Consider the following 24,254-nt stretch of genomic DNA (forward strand, 5'->3'; position numbering starts at 1 on the left):
GGGATGATCTTCAAAGAGCTCCCTAACTGTTTGCTATAGAAGAAAAGCGGTAATGGTGATCAGGAAGCCTCACAGTGCCTACCTCTAACACCCTCCCTCTCCTCTACCTTCAAATGAATAGAGAAGGTAAAGAAAACTTTAAAGATGGCCTGGAAATGTGCCTAAGATATAGTATTGAGACAAAGTACAATCAAGAAAAGATTCAGGGCAAGCCTGGCACCCATTACCCTCCTAAACTGAGTAGACAACGTTCCTGGCACCAGAGACAACCTTGAAAACATAGTAGTATCACTTCAGCCTTTACTGGGCAGCATGCTGTGCAAAACTGCAACTCTAACCAGAACTCTCTAGGCTGACATTCCACATGCCCTTCCAGTAATATTCTACTAATGCCTTCTCAATAAGGATCTTAACTCAGATGAGAAACAGAAGGCATCTGTGTTCATTCCTGTTGATACAGTAAGAACAATGCTACTAACGATGTGCATTAACACTCTGACCAACAAACGGACACAAGCAAACCAAGGGTTCACACCCAGGAAGATAGGTATGTGCACCGGAAGACATCACAGACATTCGGGTATGTTTTGACTAAATAGTACCAACCAAGTCATCGTCTAACATGGGGAAGTAGCCCAGTAGCAGAGTGCTTGCCTTGCATGCCTGGGGCCCTGAGTTCAATCACAGTACACTAAATGGATGAGAGGTAGGGAGACAGGCTGATGTTTGGGTGGAGTCTAGTCAGCAGTCCCCAGAGGCTGATACACAACATCTTTAACTATTTTTAAACAATGTAACAGAATACTTACCCAAACAGGAAGGAAAAAAAACATGAAAGCTAATCATGGGTGAATGTAAAAATGGAAAGAACTGAGAAAAAAAGAAGTTCTAAAAGATGCTCAGGGACCAGGTAAAGTGATTGTCACGTAGGCATGATGATCCGATGCCCACAACCTATAAAAAGCTGGGTGCAGTCGTGAATGTCTGCAGTCCAAGCACTCTTGCAGCAAGATGAGGGGCAGGGACAGGCAGCGCCTCAGCAGCCCAGTGACAGCTAGCACGGTCTGGACAGTGAAGCACAAGGGATCTTGTCTCAAACAACATGGAAGGAAAAGACTGAAACCCAAGGCTGTCCTCTGGCCTTCATGTGACTTATAAAAAGCATGTGCCTGTATTCACACATAAAGCATACACATGTACATACACACACACTCAAATACTCATACATAAAAGATTGAAAAATGGTTACTTCTTAGACTTTACTACTTTGCCTAAAACCTCAATTTACCTTTTAGGGAGTGTAGAGAAACAGAAGTTCAAAATGCTTTTACTAATTTTTATTATTATTTTTATTATTATTATTATTATTATTATTACCATTATTATGACTATTGTTATTATTATTGATTCTTTGTGAGTTTCACATCATGCACCCCAGTCCCACCCATCTCCCTGTCACCTCATACCTTCACCCTTGCAAACCATTCCCAAAACAAAACACTCAAAAACAAACAAATAGCATAGAAAACATTTCATCCTGAAGGCTGTAGTATGGCACAACGTGTCCCACAGTATAACCCTCTGTCCACACAGCTTCACTTGCAAATGTTCATTACAATGAGTCACTAGCCTGATTCAAGATCTCTGGCTTCTGTGGCACCATCATTATTGGATCCTCACTGGGACTCCTCCTGGTTACCCTGTTGTTGCCCTGTGTCATGGAGATATTGCAGCTTTGGATCAGTAGGGCTGGCCCTTTCGCATGTCCCAACTGTTTAAAGATGATATAGATTTTGGGGTGGGCCACTTCAGAGTCCTGGATCTGGGCCTGGATTGTAGCTGAGCTGGTCAGCCTGCCTGCTCTCCCTTATCCACACCACCAGGACTAGTGGCTGGGCCAGCTCTCCCACACTCGTGTCCAAGGGGCTGGCTCACCTGCACTCCCTCCACCAGGACCAGCTTCACAATGTCGTCCATGAGCTGCCCAGACTCTGTGCAGGGCCCACTCTCCCAAGTGCTGCAGTTAACAAGGGGCAGAGCCAGCTAATCCACTCTAATGACCCAGAGCTAGCCCTCCCAACTGCCACAGGTGTTGAGGAGCTAGGAGGTAAGGCATCACCCTGCACCTTTACCGCCTCATGGGAAACCAGTGGCAGGGCCAGATCTCCCTTGCTGTCACCCACACCCCTGCCACCAGGGTAAGCTCCACTGTGCTGCCTGAGCAAGGCACAGGACCCACTCTCCCAACGCATGCTTTGTTGAGAGGTAGGACAAGCTCTCCAAAGCACAGCATCCATTGAGAGGCAGGGCCAGTTTTGCACAAGCTATGGACACCCACGTGGTCCCTGGCAGCTACCCCACCTGGGGATGTCCCCATGTTCTCTAGTGGCTATATAAGCCTGCCTCTTTGTAGCCATGGACTAACACATGGCCCTCAGGCGTAGCTCGGGCTGGGACCTCACCACAGCCTCAAGTGGGGCAGCTGGTCACTCACAACAGGCTACTACTCCTCTCCACCCTTGAGTCTCCAGATCCATCTCTCTTCAAAATGCTCAAAATGCTCCATTTCTCTTTCTCTCCCATCTGACCAGCACATACTTGCTCCTTGTGATGGCTCCCACTGCAGGCTTGCTCTGCGGCTGGTGGGCCCCTGGGGGACACCCTCCATCCTTGCTGTGTGGAGTGGCGGCAAGTGGGTGTCTATGGCCCACCTGCGTTGTGCACTAGAGGGCAGGTCTGTGGATGGCATGGTGGTCCACAGGTCTCCATCTGTCTTCCTCCTCCCGCACTGCGCTGCCTGGACTGGATTTGATTTGATTTTTGAGTCCTAGGCATAAGACAGCCTTGGCCACCAAGCCAGGCATCAAGCTAGGATGAACAAAAGACTGACTCTGTCCCTGGCTGATATAAGAAAGATTTAAAGGCCTTCTAAGGTTCTTTTAATCAAACAAATAATACCTGTTCTACTGAGAAGCTGCTAGCTCCAAAACATGCAGGGGCACTACAACATCATTTAGAATATGGATTCCAATACGTGTTAATTTCATCCCTGACCTATGGGGCAGGCCAGCTACACTGATGGCTGATAAGGGAAAGGCTGGATTGAGAAAGCATTTACTGCAATAGCAGGGCCAGGGCTCTCAACTGGAAGTGGTATGTTGGCAGTTGTACTTTGTACTCAACACATCAGAAAAAGAATAACAAGAAGTCACACAGGAAAACAAGGTCAAGGGAGTCAAAGTGGCACGTTAATAAATATGTTCGTCATTTAAAAGAAAAACACACCAAGACATTGGTCCATTTCCAAATGAGTAATAACAAAGCAAGTATTCCATGCTTAAGGAAGAGCCAGAGATAAAATAAGGCCCTCACACCCATAAATGAGACCCCAAGCGAGGTCAGTTTATGACTCCATCTCCTAAAGTCAGATAAACAAAATCTGTGACTGTTTTTATTATTTAATGACTTCAGGAATCCTTGATTAGTTTTGTTTTTAATTTTTTTTAAAAATGCTTATTGCAGCCAAGTTTGATGACATACACCTTTAATTATAGTACTCCAGATGCAAACATGTGGGTTTCTGTAAGTTCAAAGCCAGTGCAAACTACACAGTGAGTTACAAGCCAGCCAGGACTACATATAGGGTCCTTGTCTCAAAAAAAATAAAAAATAATAAAATAAAAAGCCTATTACCAAAACATTCATGCTGGTCTTATTTATATATAGAAATTACGCTAAGCCACAGGTTTTAAAAACTTGGTTCGTATCACTGAGCTGGTTTCTTCATAGTTGGTGGCTTTCAGACCTTTTGCAAAGTAACTGGATGTTCAATGAAATGTTTGTTTATTCCTACAAATTCCAATTCTTGGTTAAGTACTTCTTAAAAGCCTAAAAATAATGACCTGGGCTTAGTCAGACTTAGGAGATTTTAATATCAGATTTGTTAGATATTATAGTTCAAGTAAATACTGAGCAAGCATGTTCATATTCTGAAGAGAGACCTATGTATCTAAGAGTGGAAACACACTTTAAATTATTCATTCCCCAAAGTGCAAAAGTGTATATGCACTTTGACTCGACAAAGGGGCTTTCTAGCACAGTGGTCAGGAGGTGCTGAAGGAGGCTGCCTAGAAAAAAATTGTAATTTAAAATGGTTAATGAATAACTTTTCCTTCTTAGTGAACATATCTTAAGTGAAATGCATTTTAAAAGGGGCACTGTGCTTCCCTTAACTTTTGTCTGGGGTGCACAGTTTACAATGGTCTCTGGAGTGTGCAGGTGCTGAGGAATGCACCACGTTTACTTTGAATGTAAAGTAACAGCAAACATCCAAAATACAAAATAAAATTTTGTTTTTATATTATGTGTACGCATATGTCAGTGTACGGTTATGAACTCACGAGTACAAGTGCCTGAGAGGGCCAGAAGAGGTACGAGTGGTTGCGAGCCACCAAGCAGCTGCAGCTGCTAGAATCTGACCACAAGTGCTCTTCAAGAACTGCAGGTGCTCTCAGCCACTGAGCCATCCCTCCGGCCCTAAACTATGATTTCTAAAAGCCTATTTCAATATATGTTGTTAGCATAAGTTGTAAAATATGTAAGAATATTAAGCATTACACAGGAACTTGAGTGAACATCAATCTTTTCACAAATTGGAAAAATGCAGAGATTACTATTACAAAGAACTGTAGAAGACTTTGGGTAAGATAAGTAATAGAAGCTCCATCTGTGTGACCCGGTGAAGGAGACGGGTCAGGATAAGAAAATAAATAAATAAAAGGGGGGGGGGGGGGGGACAGACTATGTTCCAAAAAGAAAATATGTTCCAAAAAGAAAAGGAAGCGCTTTAGAAATTCCAACAGTGAATAAGAGTCAGTTGGAAAATATGGAGATAAGGAAAGGTGCTGTCTGAAAAGGAGCCGCCTACAGCCTACACGGGGCTCCTGCTGTGGGGTTCCCTGGTCAGGGAGCTGAGGCACCATAGGAAAAGAAAGCCACCAAGCAGCTAAAGTGAAAACAGCTGCATGGCCCCGCCCACAGCAAACCCAAAGCAAACAAGTCTAGGACTCAGTCTTGGTGAGACAATGACCACTGCAGAGGAACAAGTCAGAAGTGAAGGGGCATTGCCCTAACTACGCGTCCTGGCTAGGTGCCATCTTGGAAGGAACCGGTTGTTTAAAACTGAGTTACCCTGGGGTCCTGAGAACAAGAACCCATCACAAACCTGAGATCCTGAATCTAACCTACCATATTCTAGGACAGCGCTTCTCAACCTTCCTAATGCTGTGACCCTTTAATACAGGCTCCTCGTGCTGTGGTGACCCCCAACCAGACAACTACTTCATTTCAATTTCGTAACTATAATTTTGCTATGTTACGAGTAGTAATGTTAAATATGTGAAATGTAGGGCATCTGATGTGTGACGCACCCCAAAAGGGTCCTAACTCACAGGGTGAGAATCACGGCTCTATGTTGAGACACTACCTGGAAAGACAGGTATAAAAAGCAAGAGGGTTTGGATGCTGACAGAGCCAAAAAGGGTTGGCAGCTGCAAGACTGGCTCAGGTGGAATTGATCTGGAAAATCCACTTAGAGGCTGAAACAAATCTCCTCGGCTGAGAGTTCCTCTAGCATATAAGAGCTCGGAGCCTGAGGTCTGGTAGTCTGTCAATGTCTGGTTCAAGCTAACCGCTGTGTGGCTCACTGCTGTGGAACTGGAGCAACCTAAAGGGCCAGTAGAGTGATGGATGCGAGGCGAGTTCTTGTGATTGCTGGTTGCTTGCCTGAGTCCCTACGCAACTCAGAACGGTCTCACCTAGAACACTGGCCATGCCAGGTTACAATTGAAGTCTCAATAGGCTGCAAGGACCTGCGCAGCCCACAGACTACAAGGCTGACTGTGGTCAGCAGAAGCCCCTGGGAGACAAAAGAGAGAGGACCACCTGTGGCTAGCACACACTTCTCCAAACAGGCTCAGCACCAGCACAAGTCATGTTAATGATAAGGACTCGACAAATTCAACTGGCGCAACCCTGGCCCTTACTACACCCAGCATCCTCAACACTGAAGGGCACAGATGGAGCCCTTTCCAATATACTTATCATCTTTTTGGGTCCCATGCACATCTTTCTTTTTTTTCCAAAATAATGTTGTCATGCTTTTAAGACAGTTTTTATGTTATTGTTTTTTACTATGCTTCATAAAACTATATAACTATATTCACATGCCTTTTTAATGATTGAACAATTTTTTTTCTTTCTTCTTTGAAGGGTCTCTTTTACCTCTTTTTTACTATGGCCTATTCCTTATTGGTCTGAGGTGTCTTTGTTGTGGTTTTAGCTTTGATGCTTGTGTTTTTATTCCTTCTTATATTGATCTAAGATTAGTTAGGAATGTTCTCATTATTAGGGAATTTTTTCTCTTTTTTTTTCTAATATCTTGCTCTCTTCCCTTTCTTCACAATAACTTTCTTTTCTTCTTGCTTACTAAATCTTGACTCCCCTTCATTTTCCTCCCTCCCTGATGCCTGAATTTACCTGATCTACTTACTATTTTTATATTTATCTCAAATACACTTTAACTGCATAGCCCACCATTTTCTTTTTATGGTAACTGGCAATATGGTAGTAGGCTCTAATTGGTTTTAGGTGCACTTCTGTATCTCATACAATTTGGTGATGCTGGTACTACAACAGTTTGTCTTCTCTCGCAGTAGCATTGGGGAGAGCCCTCGGGAGTAGTTTGCCCATTAAGAAGATCCTCAAATGAAATAGGAAGAGACGCCTAAACCAACAAACACACAAGTAACAGCGCACACGGCAGCAGTATTCGTCCCCAAGGTCACAGTTTCTCAACAGCTGCGTTCAAAGATACTGAAGAAAGTAAAAGGCCAATGTTTGCTAGTAAAAATGAAAAATGACCTCAAAAAGAAAGCAAGGCAAAAAGAAGGAGGAGGAGGAGGAGGAGAAATCAACTGAGCACTGAGAAGGGGAAGCAAGCAATATAGAAGCAAAGCCAGCAAAATGGAACAGGAAGTTGAAATTTTAAACGATATATGATTGGGAAAATGAAAAATTCAATGAATCATTAAAACAATGGGTAGCATCACCCGGAAACTCAACAAAGCATCTATGCTAGACTAGTGACAACAAAATAACCACAGTGCCAGGAGCTCTGAGAGAAAATCAACACACCAAACCTACGAATCCAAGCAGGTAAGAGAGAGAAACAAAAACTAACAGCCTACAGAATCTACCCCAGGGCACATGTCCCTAATCCACAGAAACAACAGACACAAAACACAAGGCATCTAGAACACTACTTGTACAGGACAGGAGAAGAACCCCTCCACAGTATTATAATCAGCACATCAAAAGCACAAGGAAACACCATTAAAGCTGTAAGGGAAGAACACTAGGTCCCCCACAAAGGCATTAGCAACCCTAAAATCCAGGAAAGGATAGTGCAATGCATTTCAGGCCCTAAAAGTAAACAACTGCCAACAAAGCTACTGTTTTAAATTAACAAGGAAACGATGATAAATTCCATAAAACTGGCAAGGAATCCATTGTGTCCTACACAGTAAGTAAAACAACAAACCCCTAATACCAGCAAGAGAAAGAAAAAGACAAGTCATTCAGCCAATCACAAAAACTCTCTCAGGTACAAGGGTAAATGCAAATCGCCTCAACTCCCCAGGAAAGAGACATAGACCAGGTGACAGGGTTAACTATATATATAATGTCAGATTATGTGTTGTCCCTGAGAAACTTGGAAAGGACACCCATAGACTGAGAGTCAACATATGGGTCAATCTATGATGTGGATGGAAACCAACGCCAAGCTGGTAGCTTGGTTCTGGTGGCTATTCTGCCGTGGGATGAACTAGTCGTCAAGCCAGCACTAATCAGAAGAGACAAAGGGCACTACATACTGATAAATTCACCAAGGCATAAAACTGTAAAGACATGCGCACTGAATGTGAACGCTGGGGTTCCCATTTCCATACAAAGAATAAGAATAAGAGCAATGGCCATGAAAGGTCAGGTGGGTCCTTATACAAGAGTACTAGGCGACTTGAATAGCCCACTCGTCTCTGGATATATTATCGAGGCTAAAAACGAACACACACACACACACACACACACACACACACAGCAAAAAAAAAAAAAAATCAGAGTTAAACTATACCATTGATCAAACGAACTTAGCATGTATCTATAGAATATATAGTCTTCTCTGCACCCATGGTTACAAACAGGAAATGAAAAAGTAGACAGCACTTGCAGGAACATAATCCTACTCCTAAAATGCTAGAAACTCAACCCAATTCTGTGAGTGTTAATAGAAAAGAAGAAAGTAAGAAACTTAAAGATGAGGAATAAGAACAATAAAATATAGTTCTCTGGAGGCAGGTTGTCTCAATAAAATGAATGTTTCGTTTGGTGTCAGGAAAAAATTTAAGACACCATTATCACAAAGTGGGCTAAGACTAAATGCCTATGTATGTTTAAAGTTATGCATACGCACAGGCGCAGGCCCAGATTTGGTTTATGTTGAGTCTCATCTTTTTAGTTTGGGTCTGTCTTTATGGACTCCATACTTTCTAAGATAAAATCATCTGTGGCAATATATTTACATAAGAAATAATAGTCCTTATTACCAACAGTTCTTGGTGAATCATGGGTAATACTGAGGTATAAATGACTTCAGGGTTGACAAGTAAGAACATTTAACACGATCGAGCGCTCACGGGAGGGAACATATATGGTTGCACAGAACTGTGAAATGATTAGCTGTAGCTTTCTGAAACATTTCATTCTCTTTATCTATCAGTGGACTGTATTAATCACCCAATCAAAATTGGCATTTTATATCCCTTTATAAATGAATTATCAACTGTTCGTCAGAATAAAAAATAGTGTATCTACATTTTCAAAAATGCTTTAGGGAGAAGGTAAGTTCTACAATGAAAAGAAGCATGAGGGCAAATGCACAGAACAAGAGAGTAATGCGAGGGAAGGACAGGATCCGCTAGATTAACTCACTTTTCAAATTAAAGGGAAATAATGTAAGGCCCATTTTACAGGTTCCAGAATATACTCCTTATCGAGTCTTCCAGGCAAGCCACCTGCCCTTCAAACATCTCCATTTCTTTCAATGAAGGCAACACTTTCCACATAACTTATAACCCTATAAATATCAGCAGGTCTTCATGCTGTTCCAAAATCCTCCATCTTTGTATCCTGTTCATTCTTCCAGTTATATGCTTCTCAAACTGCCCTTTCCTTTGCTCTAGCAAGTATGCCAAATACCGCCCTACTCCTGGACTATTCTAAAGTCTATTCATTCATCCCTAAACTCATTCAGAACTTCCAATCGTGCTGGTTCTGCGTAAAAGCTGCCTGCTGCACTGGGAGAGGGAGACATTATAAGGCCACATCTCAGTAGCAAATCCACAGCATTAGGGACCTACGACTTCAGCTGCTATTCCTACACAATGCCATCGCACTCCAAGTTCAAACAACAGCCCTAAAACTTAGGAAATTATCTTTTAGCAAAATATTTTCCCCCTCAGCTCACACTGCTAGTGAAGCACAGGTGGGATTCCATGGGATTTCTAGTTCTCTCAACCATTAGGTGAAGCAACTACATCAACTCCTAACTGTCCTTCCAACTCAATATAGTGAATGATACAGGATTCCTTAGCCTTATGCAGCACGTGTCCTTATAACTTCCTTGGGGGGTGGGGGGGTGAGAGACAGAGAGACACAGAGACACACACACAGAGAGAGAGAGAGAGAGAGAGAGAGAGAGAGAGAGAATGAAAAAGATCTTTGGTCTGACACTGGATCATAAAATAAGGCCATAATCCTATCCTTTTTTTTTCCTTACTACCCTAAAAGCTTATAAAGCAACATTAATTTCTCTAATTTTCTGTTTGCTTATGCATGAAGTGGGGATAATCTTCAGATGGAGTCACAGATCTATAGGATAAAATGTGTGAAGAAGCAAACACAGAATATTCAGTAAGAATTATAGTTCCGAACTACAGACCGGCCTTTTGTTTTAGACGATGCATATATCTCTCTCTGTATTGATAGTTACTCTATACATTGACACCGCGGATCAATGTCCAATCTTATTTTTAACACCAAGGTGAAATCCCACTAACTCTAACTTGCAGTTACATTCACTCCTAAGTGCCACTGGAGAAGGAAGAAAGAAAAAAAAATACATATTGAAGACACATTATGAGCTAGGGATAGTTGGTGGCGTGTCTACCTAGTACGCATAGAGCTCCGAGCTTGACAGTAGCACTGCATAAACCATGCATGGTGGTGCACAGCTGCAATCTCAGGACTGAAAGGTAGAGGTTAGAGGAAAAAACAAAGTGGGACAACACCAGTGCATTATCTTACCTCATTCTCACGCATGCCCCAAAATGCACACATGCATAAAGTCATATAGTAACTGATACAGCTGACATGAAAATCAGCAACTACAGAACTCCTACAAAAAGTACAGTGAGACTATGTGCTCTACTTAGGCGCACGCACGCACGCGTGCACGCACACACGCACACACATATACACCTACATTAAGGCCAAAGTCAAATTCCATTGCTTAGCTTTACTGTCTGAAATTGGCTAACATGTTCTTATCTCTATTTCACTTAAACTAAAATACGAGTCAGCCCTCACTAATTTCATTTCACAGCCACTGATAAACAGCAACATGGGACAGGACATTTGCTCTCAAGAAGAATTTAATCCAGGTGAAACTGTATAGTAAAACAAGCCCTCTCCTGATCCTCACCAAGGCTAGCGCAGAAGAATCTCTGCTCTAGTTGCCTCTCTAAATTCCCCTCACAGAACAGAATCAATAAATTGTCTATGCTGTAGATATATCAAATACCAGGCATTCCACAAATCTGTGTCAGATGGATGGATGGATGGATGCTGCTGCAGATCTCAGGAGAAATTACTTAGTGTAAACACTCTCCCCACGTAGTTCCTAATTCTTGAAATCAAGAGCAATCTCTGAACAAATTGCCTGGATTAGTTTTGTTTTGCTTTGCTTTGTTAGGTGTGGGGAGGGGGGCATGACAAGGAGTCAGAACACTGAACCCTGCACATGCTACGCAAAGACTCTACCACTGAGCTAAGTCCCCAGCCTAGGAACAACGTTTCTGTACAGCTGTTCAAGAGCACAGTGTATTTGTAGGTGTTTAAAGCAATCTGGGGCAGAGTTCACCAGCAGAACGCTTGCCTTGAAAGTGCAACAGGCTAGAACTCCAGCAACAGCAAAATAATATCACCACTGTAATAAATATGAATCAAAGGTTGGCCACAATTCAGAATAGAAACGCCAGTAACAGCAGTCTCTGGGAAAATGTGTGTATAGATATAGGCAAGATAAAGTCTACTCTAGAGCCTTACTATATATATAAAGCTGGTTTCCCCCAGTATCTGCACTACTTTAGAGTTTATCAGAAACGCACTCCCCAGCCTCCACCACGACCTACTGAATCAGAAACACCATCCTAACATGATGCAATCAGAAACACCATCCTAACATGATGCCTGGGATTGTCTTAAAATACATTAAAGGAGGCGATGCATCAGTCTATACCATAAAAATGGAACGTGGCTTCTACAAACTCTCTTTTCCTGTGTTCTGTCAGTAATGACTAATTAGACTTCTCCATAAGTTGCCAGCATTAATAATAATACTTTCAAAGATGCCATAGGCCCCAATTATTATTTCAATGAGAAGTAAGAACGGATCATTCATTGAATATTGAATGAACTTTTAGGAAATATACCAAATATGATGTCTACCTTCTTACAATACAGACTTCAACAGATTAAAAACCAAAAAAATAGCAATGGACTTCAGTGGCCAAATAATCGATCTTTAATGCCAAGGACGTGGTTACTGAAGAAAACAGTGGCACTCTTTAGGAGAAAATATCTTTATCTGTTCTCAGTATTACAGGTAGGTTTCCAAATACTCTCTATAAACTGCCCTACATGTAAACCTATATAAGAAAATAACCTCAATGACTTGTCAGGTCTCCTAAAAACATCTTCAATGGTTCGAAATCATCACACAAAATCTCAAACCAGGAATCTACTCTGGAACCTGGGAAAGAACAAACAATCAAGGAACATCTCTGTCATCTCAAACTGAAACAAGATCTGTGGCTGTGGAAACTTGGGGTGAAGCATACCCTTTTCGTATGAAAAGGGGGAAAGGGGGTGGTAAAGGAGACTGAGGGGACTGTGGGCACGCACTTACGACGCTCCATCACAAAGTCCCTGGATCCAGGTTGTCAAGCGTCAGGCCCAGGACCCTCTAAGTCCAGGGCAAAACCCCATCCTAGCAACAGGCGTCCAGTGACAGCTCGTCCTAGGGGTCCCCTCCCCCTCCTTCCGCCAAGGACTCCCCCGGGGCCTCCCACCACCCCTAAAGCTGACCCACCAGCAAAGGACCCCGGGAGGCCCTGCACACGCGTCAGCCCTCTCACCAGGTACAGGGGTGCGTAGATCTTGAGGGACTCCTCCAGGGCTCCCCAAGTGATCTGCAGGAAGGAGACCCGGCAGGAGGGGTGCCAAGTGTGGCCGATCTCGTAACAGCTATGAGGGATGGACTTGCTGAGGGCCGCCATGACGAGCGGCGGGCTGCAGCTGCGCGTGGTTAGGGGGCTGCGGGGCTCGGCGTGGGCGGCGGACACGCAACGACCGGGCAGACGCCGCTCCGGCTTCGGCGTGTGGGGTGCGGAAAGGTCAAGGGAGCGGGTTACTCGAGGCCAGAGTCCTCGGATGTTGGCCCGCCCGCGTATGGCAGCGCGAGGGGGCGGGACGCGCACGACGGAGGCGGGAGGGGTGGTGCGTGCGCGCTCCCGCGGGTGGGCGGGCGGGCGCGCGGAGGAAACCAGCACCTTCGCCCTGAGCGTGAGTGAGTGAGATCCGGGAACGCAAGGCGCGGGAATGCGACTGTGGGTCGTGCCAGGGTCAGGCTCTGTAGCTCAGAGCGCCGGCATCCTTTCAACGCCCAGCCAAGTAGAGCAGAGGACAGTGGAACAAAGGGATTCGATGTCTTTGCTGGGAGCTGGAGGAGCGTGCTCCACTGTTCTCCGAGATCTCCCAGGTGTTCGCCTAAGACTACCTGTGGTTGCAACAGAGCCCTCAACGTTCTTGCTACTTGCTCAACCTCTTAAGCTCTTTTGTGCCTGTCAAGCCTTGAAAATGCTAATTTGGCTGTGTTCAAATACATTCCATGTGAAGAAAGGCAGTGGTGAGACCTGGCCAGACCCTATTGACTGAGAAGTCCCGTCAACAGAGTCCTTGCCAGGTGCTAATCACGCTAGTGTGGCACACAGTGAAGGAAGCAGTAGTGCAGTAAGACTAGAGGTCTTGACCTAAGATTGAAGGCGGTGGCCGACTACCTGCCCATTGTCCATTTCCTTGTTTATTATAGCCTGCTTTCTTTGGGACTTCTAAATTCTGTGCTTTTTAAAACAGGAAAGTGTGACCTTTAGACCAGTCCCTCATCATCACCCAGCTCCTTCTACATTATTTACTATTTCCCAAACCCTGTTTGAAGCCTTGGAGAGACAGAATTGAAAAAAAATATGTGTTTCTGCTGTCATGAAACAAGAGACCTAGAAGACAGACAAACAGATAAGATAGTTGTGAGCTCTCTGACAGACGCCTGACCGATGCATATTATATAACATTACAGACTTTTCACACGTTACCCTGCCAGCTGTCACCTTGGATTGCTGTGCTGATTATAAAATGACCATTTCACTCACATGACATCCACAAACCAAGCCAAAAGAGCCAGAGAAAGGGGGGAAAGAAGGCTAACGTCTTCTCAGGCTGTTCTTGACAGCACATGCCTGTAATACTAGCACTTAGGAGGCTATACAGAAGGTTCCTGGAGTTGAAGGCCAGCCTGAGTTATACAGTGAATTTGAGACCAGCTTAGGACTGCATCAAGAGACCTTGCCTTTTTCGATAAGGCACCGAGGAAGAAATGTCTAAGCCGTCCTGTGCAAAGGAATCAGCTAACATTTGTGTAGCAGGGTGTCAGCTTGGGAAATGGCAGCTAATATCTAATGGTTGTATCACTGTACAAAACAAACACTAGAGTGGCTTAAAGCACCCGCCATAGTGCTCTGGCTACCCAAACATCTGGACACATCCTTCTGCCCACAGATGCCTTTACTTGCCAAGAGAGACGACTGAAAGTTCCCAGTTGTTACCACATCCTGCTCAAAGTCCAAGATCTTCCTGAAGATCAGCTATTCAAGTTAGGACCCCACACTCGGCATGCCCAACATAGAATACTGGGATGGGAACATAATGTTCACTGTGTCTGTAAAGCTCTCCATCCCACAGAGGAGGCAGATCAGAAACATGCAGCATAAGCTTGTCCCAGCAATGACAGGACTCAAGATCCAGTCTCACCTCACTAACATCAATAGTATGATGGACTACAAGAAAAAATGTGAAAAAGTTCTAAATGAAAAAAAAAAAGTGCATTATGCTCAAGCTTCTCCCTTCAATTATTTGAAGTAAGATATTTCTTTTTTATTGAAAATACTTTTAATACAGTATGTTCTGAACATGGTTTCCCTTCCTTAATGTCCTCCAAGACCCTCCTGACCTCTCCATCCATCCAACTCCTCTCTCTCTCTCTCTCTCTCTCTCTCTCTCTCTCTCTCTCTCTCTATCCTTCTCTAATCAAATCAACAGAAAAATAAACAAGCAAAGAAAAAGCAGCACACACACACACACACCATTAAACATAAGATTAGAAATCATAGTAAATAAGCAAAAGACAAGTGAGGTAAAGAAAAAATGCCCAAACAAAGCATTATGAGACAAAACGTCTCCAAAGAGACCACTGAGCTCATTTTGTGTTGGTCATCTACTGCTGGACGTGGGACCTTCTTTACCTGTGGTTTGTAAACCCAGTGAGACGCCATTGGAGAAAACTTTTTTTTTTCCTTTGTGGAGATAGCTTCCGGGTTAAGCATGTTGGCTGTCATGCTCAGTTTCCCCTCTCAGCACTGAGACTCCATCCAGCTTAAACCTGTGAGGCCCTGTGCGTACTACCACAGTCTCACTAGGTTCACACTCTTATCAGTCCTGTTGCATCTGGAAGGCATTGGTTGGATTCCTTGGTGTCCTCCTTCCCCTCTGGCTCTTAAAATCTGTCTACTCTTCTGCATAACACCAAGTCCTGAGGGAAGGAGTATGAAAAAGATTTCACAATTAAGACTGAATGTGCCAAAAGATAGTCCTGAGTGAGGTAACCCAGACCCAGAAAGATATACATCGTATGTACTCACTTATAAGAGGATTTTAGCCCTGTAGTACAGGATAAACATACTACAATTCACAGACCCAAAGAAGATAAGTAACAAGGAGGACCCAAGGGAAGGCATGAGTCTCACTTAGAAGGGGAAATAGAATAAACAGCAGAAGAAGTTGAAGAGAAGGAACAAGGTAGGAGAGGGCGTACAGAGAGAAATGAGGGTGGAGATCAGACCTCGGGAGAGTGAAGGCTGGAGGACAGAGAGCCTGCAGAGAGAAGAGAAACCATGGGATCAATGTCATCTATGTGACAAGCTGGAGACCTATGACGAGGTAGGCTTCTGGAAGAACATGGGGGTGACTCTAGCTGAGACTCCTAGTAGCAGAGGTCATGGAGACTAAAGAGGCCACCCTCTAACTAGACAGGACTCTTTGTGAAGGTAGGGGAACACCAACCCACCCACAAAAACTTAGACCCAAAATTTACCCCGCCTACAAGTTGGGCAGGGATAAAGATAGAGCAGAGATTAAGGAAATATACAACCAATGCCTGTCTCAACCTGAGACCTACCCCATTGGAGAGAGCCAACCCCTGACACTATTAATGATACTCTGCTATGCTTGCAGACAGGAGCCTAGCACAGCTGTCCTCTGAGAGGCTCCACCCAGCAGCAGATCAGAAACAGATGTTGAGACTCACCACCAAACATTGGGCTAAATGTAGGGAGTCTTCTGGGAAACTTGGTGAAAGGATAGAAGGAAGTGGAGGGGACAGGAGCTCCACAAGAAGACCAACAGAGACAATTAAGCAGGGTCCAGAGGAACTTGGGTAGACTGAAGCACCAACCAAAGACCATGCATGGACTGGATCTAGGCCCCGTACACAGATGTAGCCAATGGGAATCTTGGGGATCATGTGAGTCCTCTTGTAAAGGGAATGGGGGCTGTCTCTGACATGGACTCTGTTGCCTTCTTTTCAATCACTTCTCCCTGGTGGGGCTGCCTCACCAGGCCACAGTAGAAGAGGATGCACTCAGCCCTTGATTTGCTGGGTGGGTTGGTAGTCAAGGGAGGCTCCCCCTTTATGAGAAGTAGGGGAGGGGGATAGAGGGGAAAGGGAGAAAGTGTGGCTGAGAGGAGAGGAGGGAGAGGGCTTTGATTGGGATGTAAAGTGAATTAATTAATTAATTAATTAATTAAAAATATTTTTTTAAGACTGAGTATTCCAAGGTCTGTCTCTCACTGTCTACATCTCTACATATCATCCAGTCATGGGTCTCTCTATTTGTTCCTATCTATTACAGGAGGAAGCTTCTCTGATGATGAATACACCGTACCTTTAAAATATCATTTTACGGTTGAGATATAGCTCAGTAGGTTAGAGTTTGCTTAACATGCTGAAAGACCTAGCTTTACTTCCCAGCACCACACACACCACCACCACCACCACCATGAAACAGTATGAATGATAATAGTATGTTGCTTCAGAATATAATAGCATATGGAGTTTGCATAGTTTATAAAAAAAATCAATGTATATCAAGTGATACAGAAATTGCATACCGATAACTAAGAAACTTTAAATTTGCAATTGAAATGGGGCAATTTCTTTTTATGAACCATTAAACAATGGAGTCTTGAAGTTTAAAGAAATCTGATAACAGAATTATTGTCACTGATGGCAAAGGTGATGATGATGATAGGTCGGAGGCAAAGGAGCTATTTCAAGCAAGCTTATAGAAACACAGGGGAAAAAGGGGGCCGGCACTCTTGTCTAGGGCTACTATAGAGACTCCATAATAGGAAGGCATTGGAGCAGTGGTTCTCATCCTCCCTAATGCTACAACCCTTTAATACAGAGCCTCATGTTGTGGTGTCCCCCAACCATAACTGTTTTCATTGCTGCTTCATAACTGTAATTTTTGCCACTGTTATGAGTTGGAATGCAAATATCTGTGTTTTCCAATGGTCTTAGATGACCCCCTGTGAAAGGGTCATTCCATCCCCAAAATAGGTCTTGACATGCACGTTGAGGATCACTGCATTAGAGAGTCCTCAGAATAGAGGTCTGAAGTGGTTAGAATAAGAATGGCTCCCAGAGGCTCATATGTTTCTGTGAGACCAGAAAGCCATGGGACCTATGGGGAGCAAGCCCAGAGTAAGAGTGAGGTTGAAGTGTGTCCAAATCCTGGAAATCTCATCCTGAGGTTACTTCAAATTCTTAAAAGATTAGAGAAACTCCTTCTTGCCTCGTAGCTTCCTACCTAATCTTATATAATAATTTGAAACCAGTTGATGGTTTCTTTTTTAAACATTTTATTTCTTATAATTTATTCACACATTACATCCCGATTGTTATCCCCTCACTCTCATCTTCCCATTCCCATCCCCCCTCCCTCTTCCGCCCTATTCCCCTCCCCTAGACCTCTGACAGGAAGTCCTCCTACCCCACTGTCTGGCCACAGCCTATCAGATCTCATCAAGATAGCCTGCATCCCCTTCCTCTGTGTGCCCACAAGGCTATCTTGCCTAGGGGCAGTGATCAAATTGTGGCCACCAGAGTGCCTGTCAGAGGTTCAATGACAGTCCCCCCCCCCTTGGAGAATCAGCTGTCCGTTGGCTACATCTGAACGTTCTACCACAACATTTTCTTAACCAAATGCAGAGATTCATTAGGCCGAGTTGCTGTATTACACATTTTACAATACAGGCTATAATGTTGCCAAACTTTACTATGTGACCAAGTTGCCTTTGTCTGCAACTTGACCATGTGTGTCCCCCAACAATGGGAGGTGGGGAGCCCTTTTTTACTCCTATTCCTCCTACCTTTGGATCCTATTCCCCTACCCAGGATGCCTTGTCTGGCTTTAGTGCGGAAGGATGCCCCTAGGGACTTAATGTGCCAGGGCAGGTTGGTACCCATGGAGGACTTCCCCTTCTCTGAGGAGGAGAGGGAAGAATAGGGAGAGGAATGTGCAAGGGGATGAACTGGGAGGACAGGAGGGGGTGCTTCAAATCAGAATGTAAGGTAAATAAGTAAATAAATTTTTTTAAAACTTCTTAAAAGTAAAAAGAATTCCAAGGAGAACATCCTATTGGGAGGACTCTAGGTAAGAGAAGCATGGGAGAATGGGGAAATAGAAGGATCCAGAGGGTCCTAGAAACCTACAAGAAGAACATTATGATGGGCAGATCTGGGCTCAGGGGTCCTGTTCAAACTATGGTACCAGCCAAGGATAATATATACAGTAAACTTCAAACCCCTACCCAGATCTAGCCAATGGATAGGACATTCTCCACAGTTGAGTGGAGAGTGGGGTCTAACTTTCACACTCTGGTGCCTCATATTTGACCACGTCCCCTGGATGGGGAGGCCTGGTGGTCAGAGGAAGGATAGCAGGTTACCAAGAAGAGACTTGATACCCTATGAGCACATACAGGGGAAGAGGTCCCCCTCAGTCAGAGTCATAGGGGAGGGGAGTAATGGGAAAATGGGAGGGAGGAATGGGAGGATACAAGGGATGGGGTAACAATTGAGATGTAAGATGAATAATTTAATAAAATATATTTTTTAAAAAAGAATTGCCGAAAATGCTCTCAAACAACATGGCAGTATTTGGTTGCACTTTTTACTAGCATACCCAGTATCTCTATTACTTTGATGGTTCATGGTCATTTTTTGAAAGGAAAAATAGAAACTAAGTATAAAATAGGTAAGAGTAGATGTGTGGAAGTAATAACTCAGAGGCCAGCAACATCTCTGAAGAAACAGGGACCCTTCTCAAAGCGTTAGTAGATGATTAGACTCAAAAAGGAGGAGCCTCCAAGACCACTGAACTGCATGTTTAGATGATTGCCCTGAGACCCCAGGTGTTCCGACCTTACCAGCAAAACTCTCTCCACTACAAAAACAACTCACAGGCCTTCCTGAATGGATATTACTAAACATTTAACCTAGCAAGCTCATCTTTTTCTGAGAACAAGAGCACCATATGGACATAGATTGTGGTCTGGTTTCTTGTGTAGCTCTGTCTCTGGTGAGACACTGGGTAAGATGGTTCCATACATCCTAGTTTGTATAAGGAGGTAGTGTTTGGGTTTTTGTCAGTGTAAGTTGGCGTTGGAGTTTGGGCATCCATTTATAAGGTTGTTGTATGTCACTTCGATGGTTTCCGGCTTGAGTACCTTGTAGGTGACAATTGCTGCATTCATCAAGAGAGCATGGGCCGTACTGAGATATCAAATGCACCCTCTATCTCACAGAACTTAAAATAAGCAAGTGTTGTTTTGTGTTTCTGGGAAAGCTCAAGGCAGTTTGCCCAGTTCTTGGAAACCTTTTTCTAAGTAGTGATTTCGGGCTCTGTGTTAATTTGGCTATAATTTGTTCTCTTTCTTTTTTATTAATTCTTTCTTTGCTTGTGTTATGTGTGTATGTATAATTTTCAGCTGTCATGCAAAGTAGAATATTTAAAACTTCAGAATAAAGCTTGGCCTCTCATTTTTTCCTTCACTCCTACGACATCAGACAGATTAATAAAAAAAGCATATTTTCAACCACAGAGAAATCCTCTTGTGCCCCTTTTCAATAAATATACCTACAGATATAACTGCTATTCTAATTTCTTTGCTTCTTCCTAAAATTTATATTAATAAAAGCATAAATTGAAATGTTGTGTGCCTGGCTCCCTTCATTCAAAATTTAGTGCCTGTTACTATCTGTTTCTATAGTTCATTCATTCTTGTTGCTGTGGAAAATTTTAATGTGTCTATCGGCAACAGTTTGTACCTCATGGGACATTTGGAGTTCTTATGAATAAATCAGCAGTGAATGCTCTTTGGTTGGTTTTAAGACAGTCTCACAAAGCACAAGCTGCCCTCACATTCTCTGGGTAACTCAGAATGACCTTACTCTTCTAATCCCCCCGCCTCTGTCTCCCCAGTACTGGGATTACAGGCATATACTACCATATATAGTTTATGCTACACTGATGGAACCCAGGAGTCCATGCAAGCGCTCTCCCAACAAAGCTGCATCCCACAAGAAGAATGTGCTTCTGCTTGTCATTCTGTAAGCATATGCTTTTCTTTCTCTTGGGTATTTATCTAGCAATGTAGTTGCTGGTTTCTGGCAATAGCTATGTGTGCAACTTTAGTAGATAGTATTCATTGTTCTGTTGTTGTTTTTTGATAGTGGTGGTGGTGGTAGTGGCCGTGGTGTGTGTGTGCGCATGTGTGTAGTGTGTGTGTGTGTGTGTGTGTATGTGTGTGTGTGTGTGTGTGTGTGTGTGTTCCATGTCTTGAACTGGTTTAATGATATTTCCCCTTACATCCCATTTCCAGAATCTAGTCACTTGTCCTCAACCTAATTTTAAAGTATAATAAAAGATACTTTGTGTATCACCGTTTCTGCATTGCCAGAAGATGAAATGAATTTGTTAAGCCTATAGTGATTCTCTCTGCTATGAACAGAAACAATCAGCCATCAAGGCAGTTGTAGCATGGCTAACTAATAATCTTGGCTGACTATTTTTCATCCATTTGAGCAACACTGATCACCCTCAAATACCTTTACACTTTTAAATCAACCTTTCTCCAATCATAAGCTCATCTGAGGCAGGATCTACTTCTAGTTCACCTTCACTTCACATGCTCTCTTGAAAGAAATCAGCATCCCATTGTGGCTAGAGTCAAGCATGAGTGAGGGTGTTCCTCATTCCTGTTAGCTTGTAAAAGATAAGACTATATACAACAGTTTAGTTCATGGCCTGCTTTTAAATTAAGAAGAAGTAAATGAGCAGCTGAATATTCCTCCTGTTCATTGCATCTCTTTGGGTTTGGGAGGAAGAGGTCACCTCTCTTAAGAAAACTAGATTCTGTGATGTAGAAGAAAAAAAATCAACTGCCATTTGCACTCAAGCTAATTCATATTTTCTATTGGAAAAAATAGCTCTCAATCAAATTCATTGTCTGTTTTTCCCTTAAGCTACAGCAATTTCAGTAATTATTAAAATGTAACTACCTTAAATTACATTTTCCTCACCTTTGGCTACAAATTAGCAATACTTTTATAACATATTCTGGCAGATCTTTTGGCATTTGAAATCCATGGCTCTTAAAGCCCAACTATTCTAATCTATACCATTATTTTTTTTTAATTTATTCAGTTTACATCTCAATTGGTATCCCCTTACTTGTCTCCTCCCCTTCCTCCCTCCCTCCCTCTTTCATTCTATCCCCTGCCCCTAGATCTGTGACAGAAGGGGACCCCCACCATATGGTCACCGCCTATCAAGTCTCATATTGGTAGCTTGCCTATTCTTTCTCTGAGTGCCACCAGGCCTCCCCACCACAGAGAAGTAGTCAAACATAGGGCATCAGAGTTCATGTCAGAGTCAGTCTCTGCTTTCCACACAACTGTGGATAAAGTCCTGTCCATTGGCTAGATCTGAGTAGGGGTTCAATGTTTACTTCATGTATTGTCCTTGGTTGGTGCAGTAGTTTAAGTAGAGCCCCCAGGGTCCATATCTGCCTGTCATGATGTTCTTCTTTTAGGTTTCTAGGACCCTCTGGATCCTTCTGTTTCCCCATTCTCCAATACTTCTCCCACCTAGAGTCCCAATAGGAAGCCCTAGCATCTATCCCAATCTCCTGGTGAGTGAAGACTTTCAGGGGACATCCATGTTGGGCTAGTGCTCAATTATAAGTGAGTATATACCATGTGAGTCTTTCTGAGTCTGGGTTAACTCACTCAGTATAATCCTTTCTCGTTCCATTCATTTGCCCACAAATTTCAGGATTTCCTTGTTTTTAATAGCTGAGTAGCATTCCATAATGTAAATGTACCACAGTTTCTTTATCCATTCGTAAACTGAGGGGCATTTAGGTTGTTTCCAGGTTCTGGCTATTATGAATAAGACAGTTATGAACATGGTTGAGCATATGTTCTTGTTGTGTGGTGGAGCGTTTTCTGGATATAGTCTAAGGAGTGGAATAGCTGGGTCTTGAGGTAGCCCTATTCCCAGTTTTCTGAGAAAGCACCAGATTGATTTTCAAAATGGTTGTACAAATTTGCACTCCCACAAGCAATGAAGGAGTGTTCGCCTTTCTTCACATCCTCACCAGCATGTGCTGTCACTTGAGTTTTTTATCTTAGCCATTCTGATGGGTGTAAGATAGAATCTCAGAGTTGCTTTGATTTGCATTTCTCTGATGACTAAAGATGTTGTTCTTTAAGTGTTTCTCAGCCATTCAATATTCCTCTGTTGAGAATTCTCTATTTAATTCTGAGCCCTATCTCTTAGTTGGGTTATTTGGTTTCATGGTGTTTAATTCCTTGAGCTCTTTATATATTTTGGATATTAGATCTTTGTCAGATGTAGGGTTGGGGAAGATCTTTTCCCAGTCTATAGGCCATTGCTTTGTTCTGTTGACAGTGTCTTCTGCCTTACAGAAGCTTCTCAGCCTCATGAGGTCCCATTTATTAATTGTTGACCTTAAGGCCTAGGCTGTTAGTGTTCTGTTCAGGAAGTTGTCTCCTGTGCCAATGAGTCCCAGGCACTTCCCTACTTTTTCTTCTAACTAATTTAGTGTCTCTGGCTTTATGTTGAGGTCTTTAACCCATGTGGACCATTTGTGCATAGTGATGAATATGAGTCTACTTGCATTTTTCTACAATGTAGACATGCAGTTAAGACCTGCACCATTTGTTGAAGATGCTATCCTTTTTCCATTGAATAGATTTGGCTTCTTTGTCAAAAATCAAGTGTCCATATGTGTGTGGATTCATTTCTGGGTCTTCAATTCAATTCCATTGATCAACCATCCTATTGCTATGCCAGTACCATGGTGTTTTAATTACTGTTGCTCTATAGTACAGCTTGAGATCAGGTATGGAGATTCCTCCAGAGGATCTTTTATTGTAGAGGATTGTTTTGGCTATTCTGAGTTTTTTGTTTTTCCATATGAAGTTTAGAATTGATCTTTCAATGTCTTTAAAGAATTGTGTAGGTATTTTGATAAGGATTGCTTTAAATCTGTAAATTGCTTCTGGGAAAATGGCTATTTTTACTATGTTAATTCTCCTGATCCACGAAGAAGGGAGATCATTCCATCTTGTGATGTTATCTTCAATCTCCTTCTTCAGAGATTTGAAGTATTGCTTGCTTTCTTCTCTAAGCGCTCTCATTCCCGTTTGTGGAGGAATGTATTGAGTGGATGTAACAACTGTCAATAAAGCACTGTTTAGGCAATAAGTTGGGCAGAAGGACAGGAAGTGGAAGGCAGGACTTCCTGGAGAGGGGGGCGTAACCAAATTTGACAGTTAAGAGGAAAAAGAAGACAGTTTACAGTGGATGAGGAAGGAGAAAAAAGTCTTCAAGTATCACAGTGGCAAATGCTTGAGACATATGTATGTTATGAGGTTTAAAGTAGTTTAGTTTAGTTTATGAGTAGATCTGTATCAGTTTAGATTCTTCCCTGCATAGTGCTGGCAGTCTTAAAGTACATTTCAGTCTCCCTGTGTCAGTTATTGGCTTCATAGGCTGAACAATACAATTTATTGTAACACCCATTTTTCTTCTATCTGTGCCTTTATCATTGTTTCCATTTTCATCTTCAGATCTTGAACTGTTTTATTGATTTCCTTCATCTGATTGTTTGCATTTTCCTGAGTTTCTTCCAGTGCCTCTCTATAGGCCTCTTTTATGTCTTCAACCTGTTTGGTTGCATCTTCCTACATTTGTTACATATTTTATTCATTTCCTCCATTATAATCTTCATTACTAAAGATTTTAGGTCATTTTTCTTGTATGTCAATTGTGTTTGAGTTCTCGAGGTTGCTTTCTTTAGGATAGCTGGGATCTGGGGATGCCATATTGTTTTGGCTTTTGTTGTTTATGTTTTTTATGCTGGACTTTAGTCAT

General features: G+C 42.9%; 1 protein-coding gene across 1 annotated transcript in view; it reads right to left on the bottom strand.

The window, feature by feature from the left end:
- The window catches only part of Tmem135 (transmembrane protein 135), a 163,699-nt gene extending 150,829 nt beyond the window's left edge, over positions 1–12,870 (bottom strand). Inside the window, exon 1 of the mRNA XM_051148883.1 lies at positions 12,534–12,870. Coding sequence (XP_051004840.1) covers positions 12,534–12,674 — 141 coding nt within the window. The 5' untranslated portion in view covers positions 12,675–12,870. The remainder of the gene's footprint in view (positions 1–12,533) is intronic.
- Between the last annotated feature and the right edge of the window lie 11,384 nt (positions 12,871–24,254).

Source organism: Acomys russatus, chromosome 7 (genome assembly GCF_903995435.1).
Source record: "Acomys russatus chromosome 7, mAcoRus1.1, whole genome shotgun sequence".
NCBI classification, from domain to species: domain Eukaryota; kingdom Metazoa; phylum Chordata; class Mammalia; order Rodentia; family Muridae; genus Acomys; species Acomys russatus.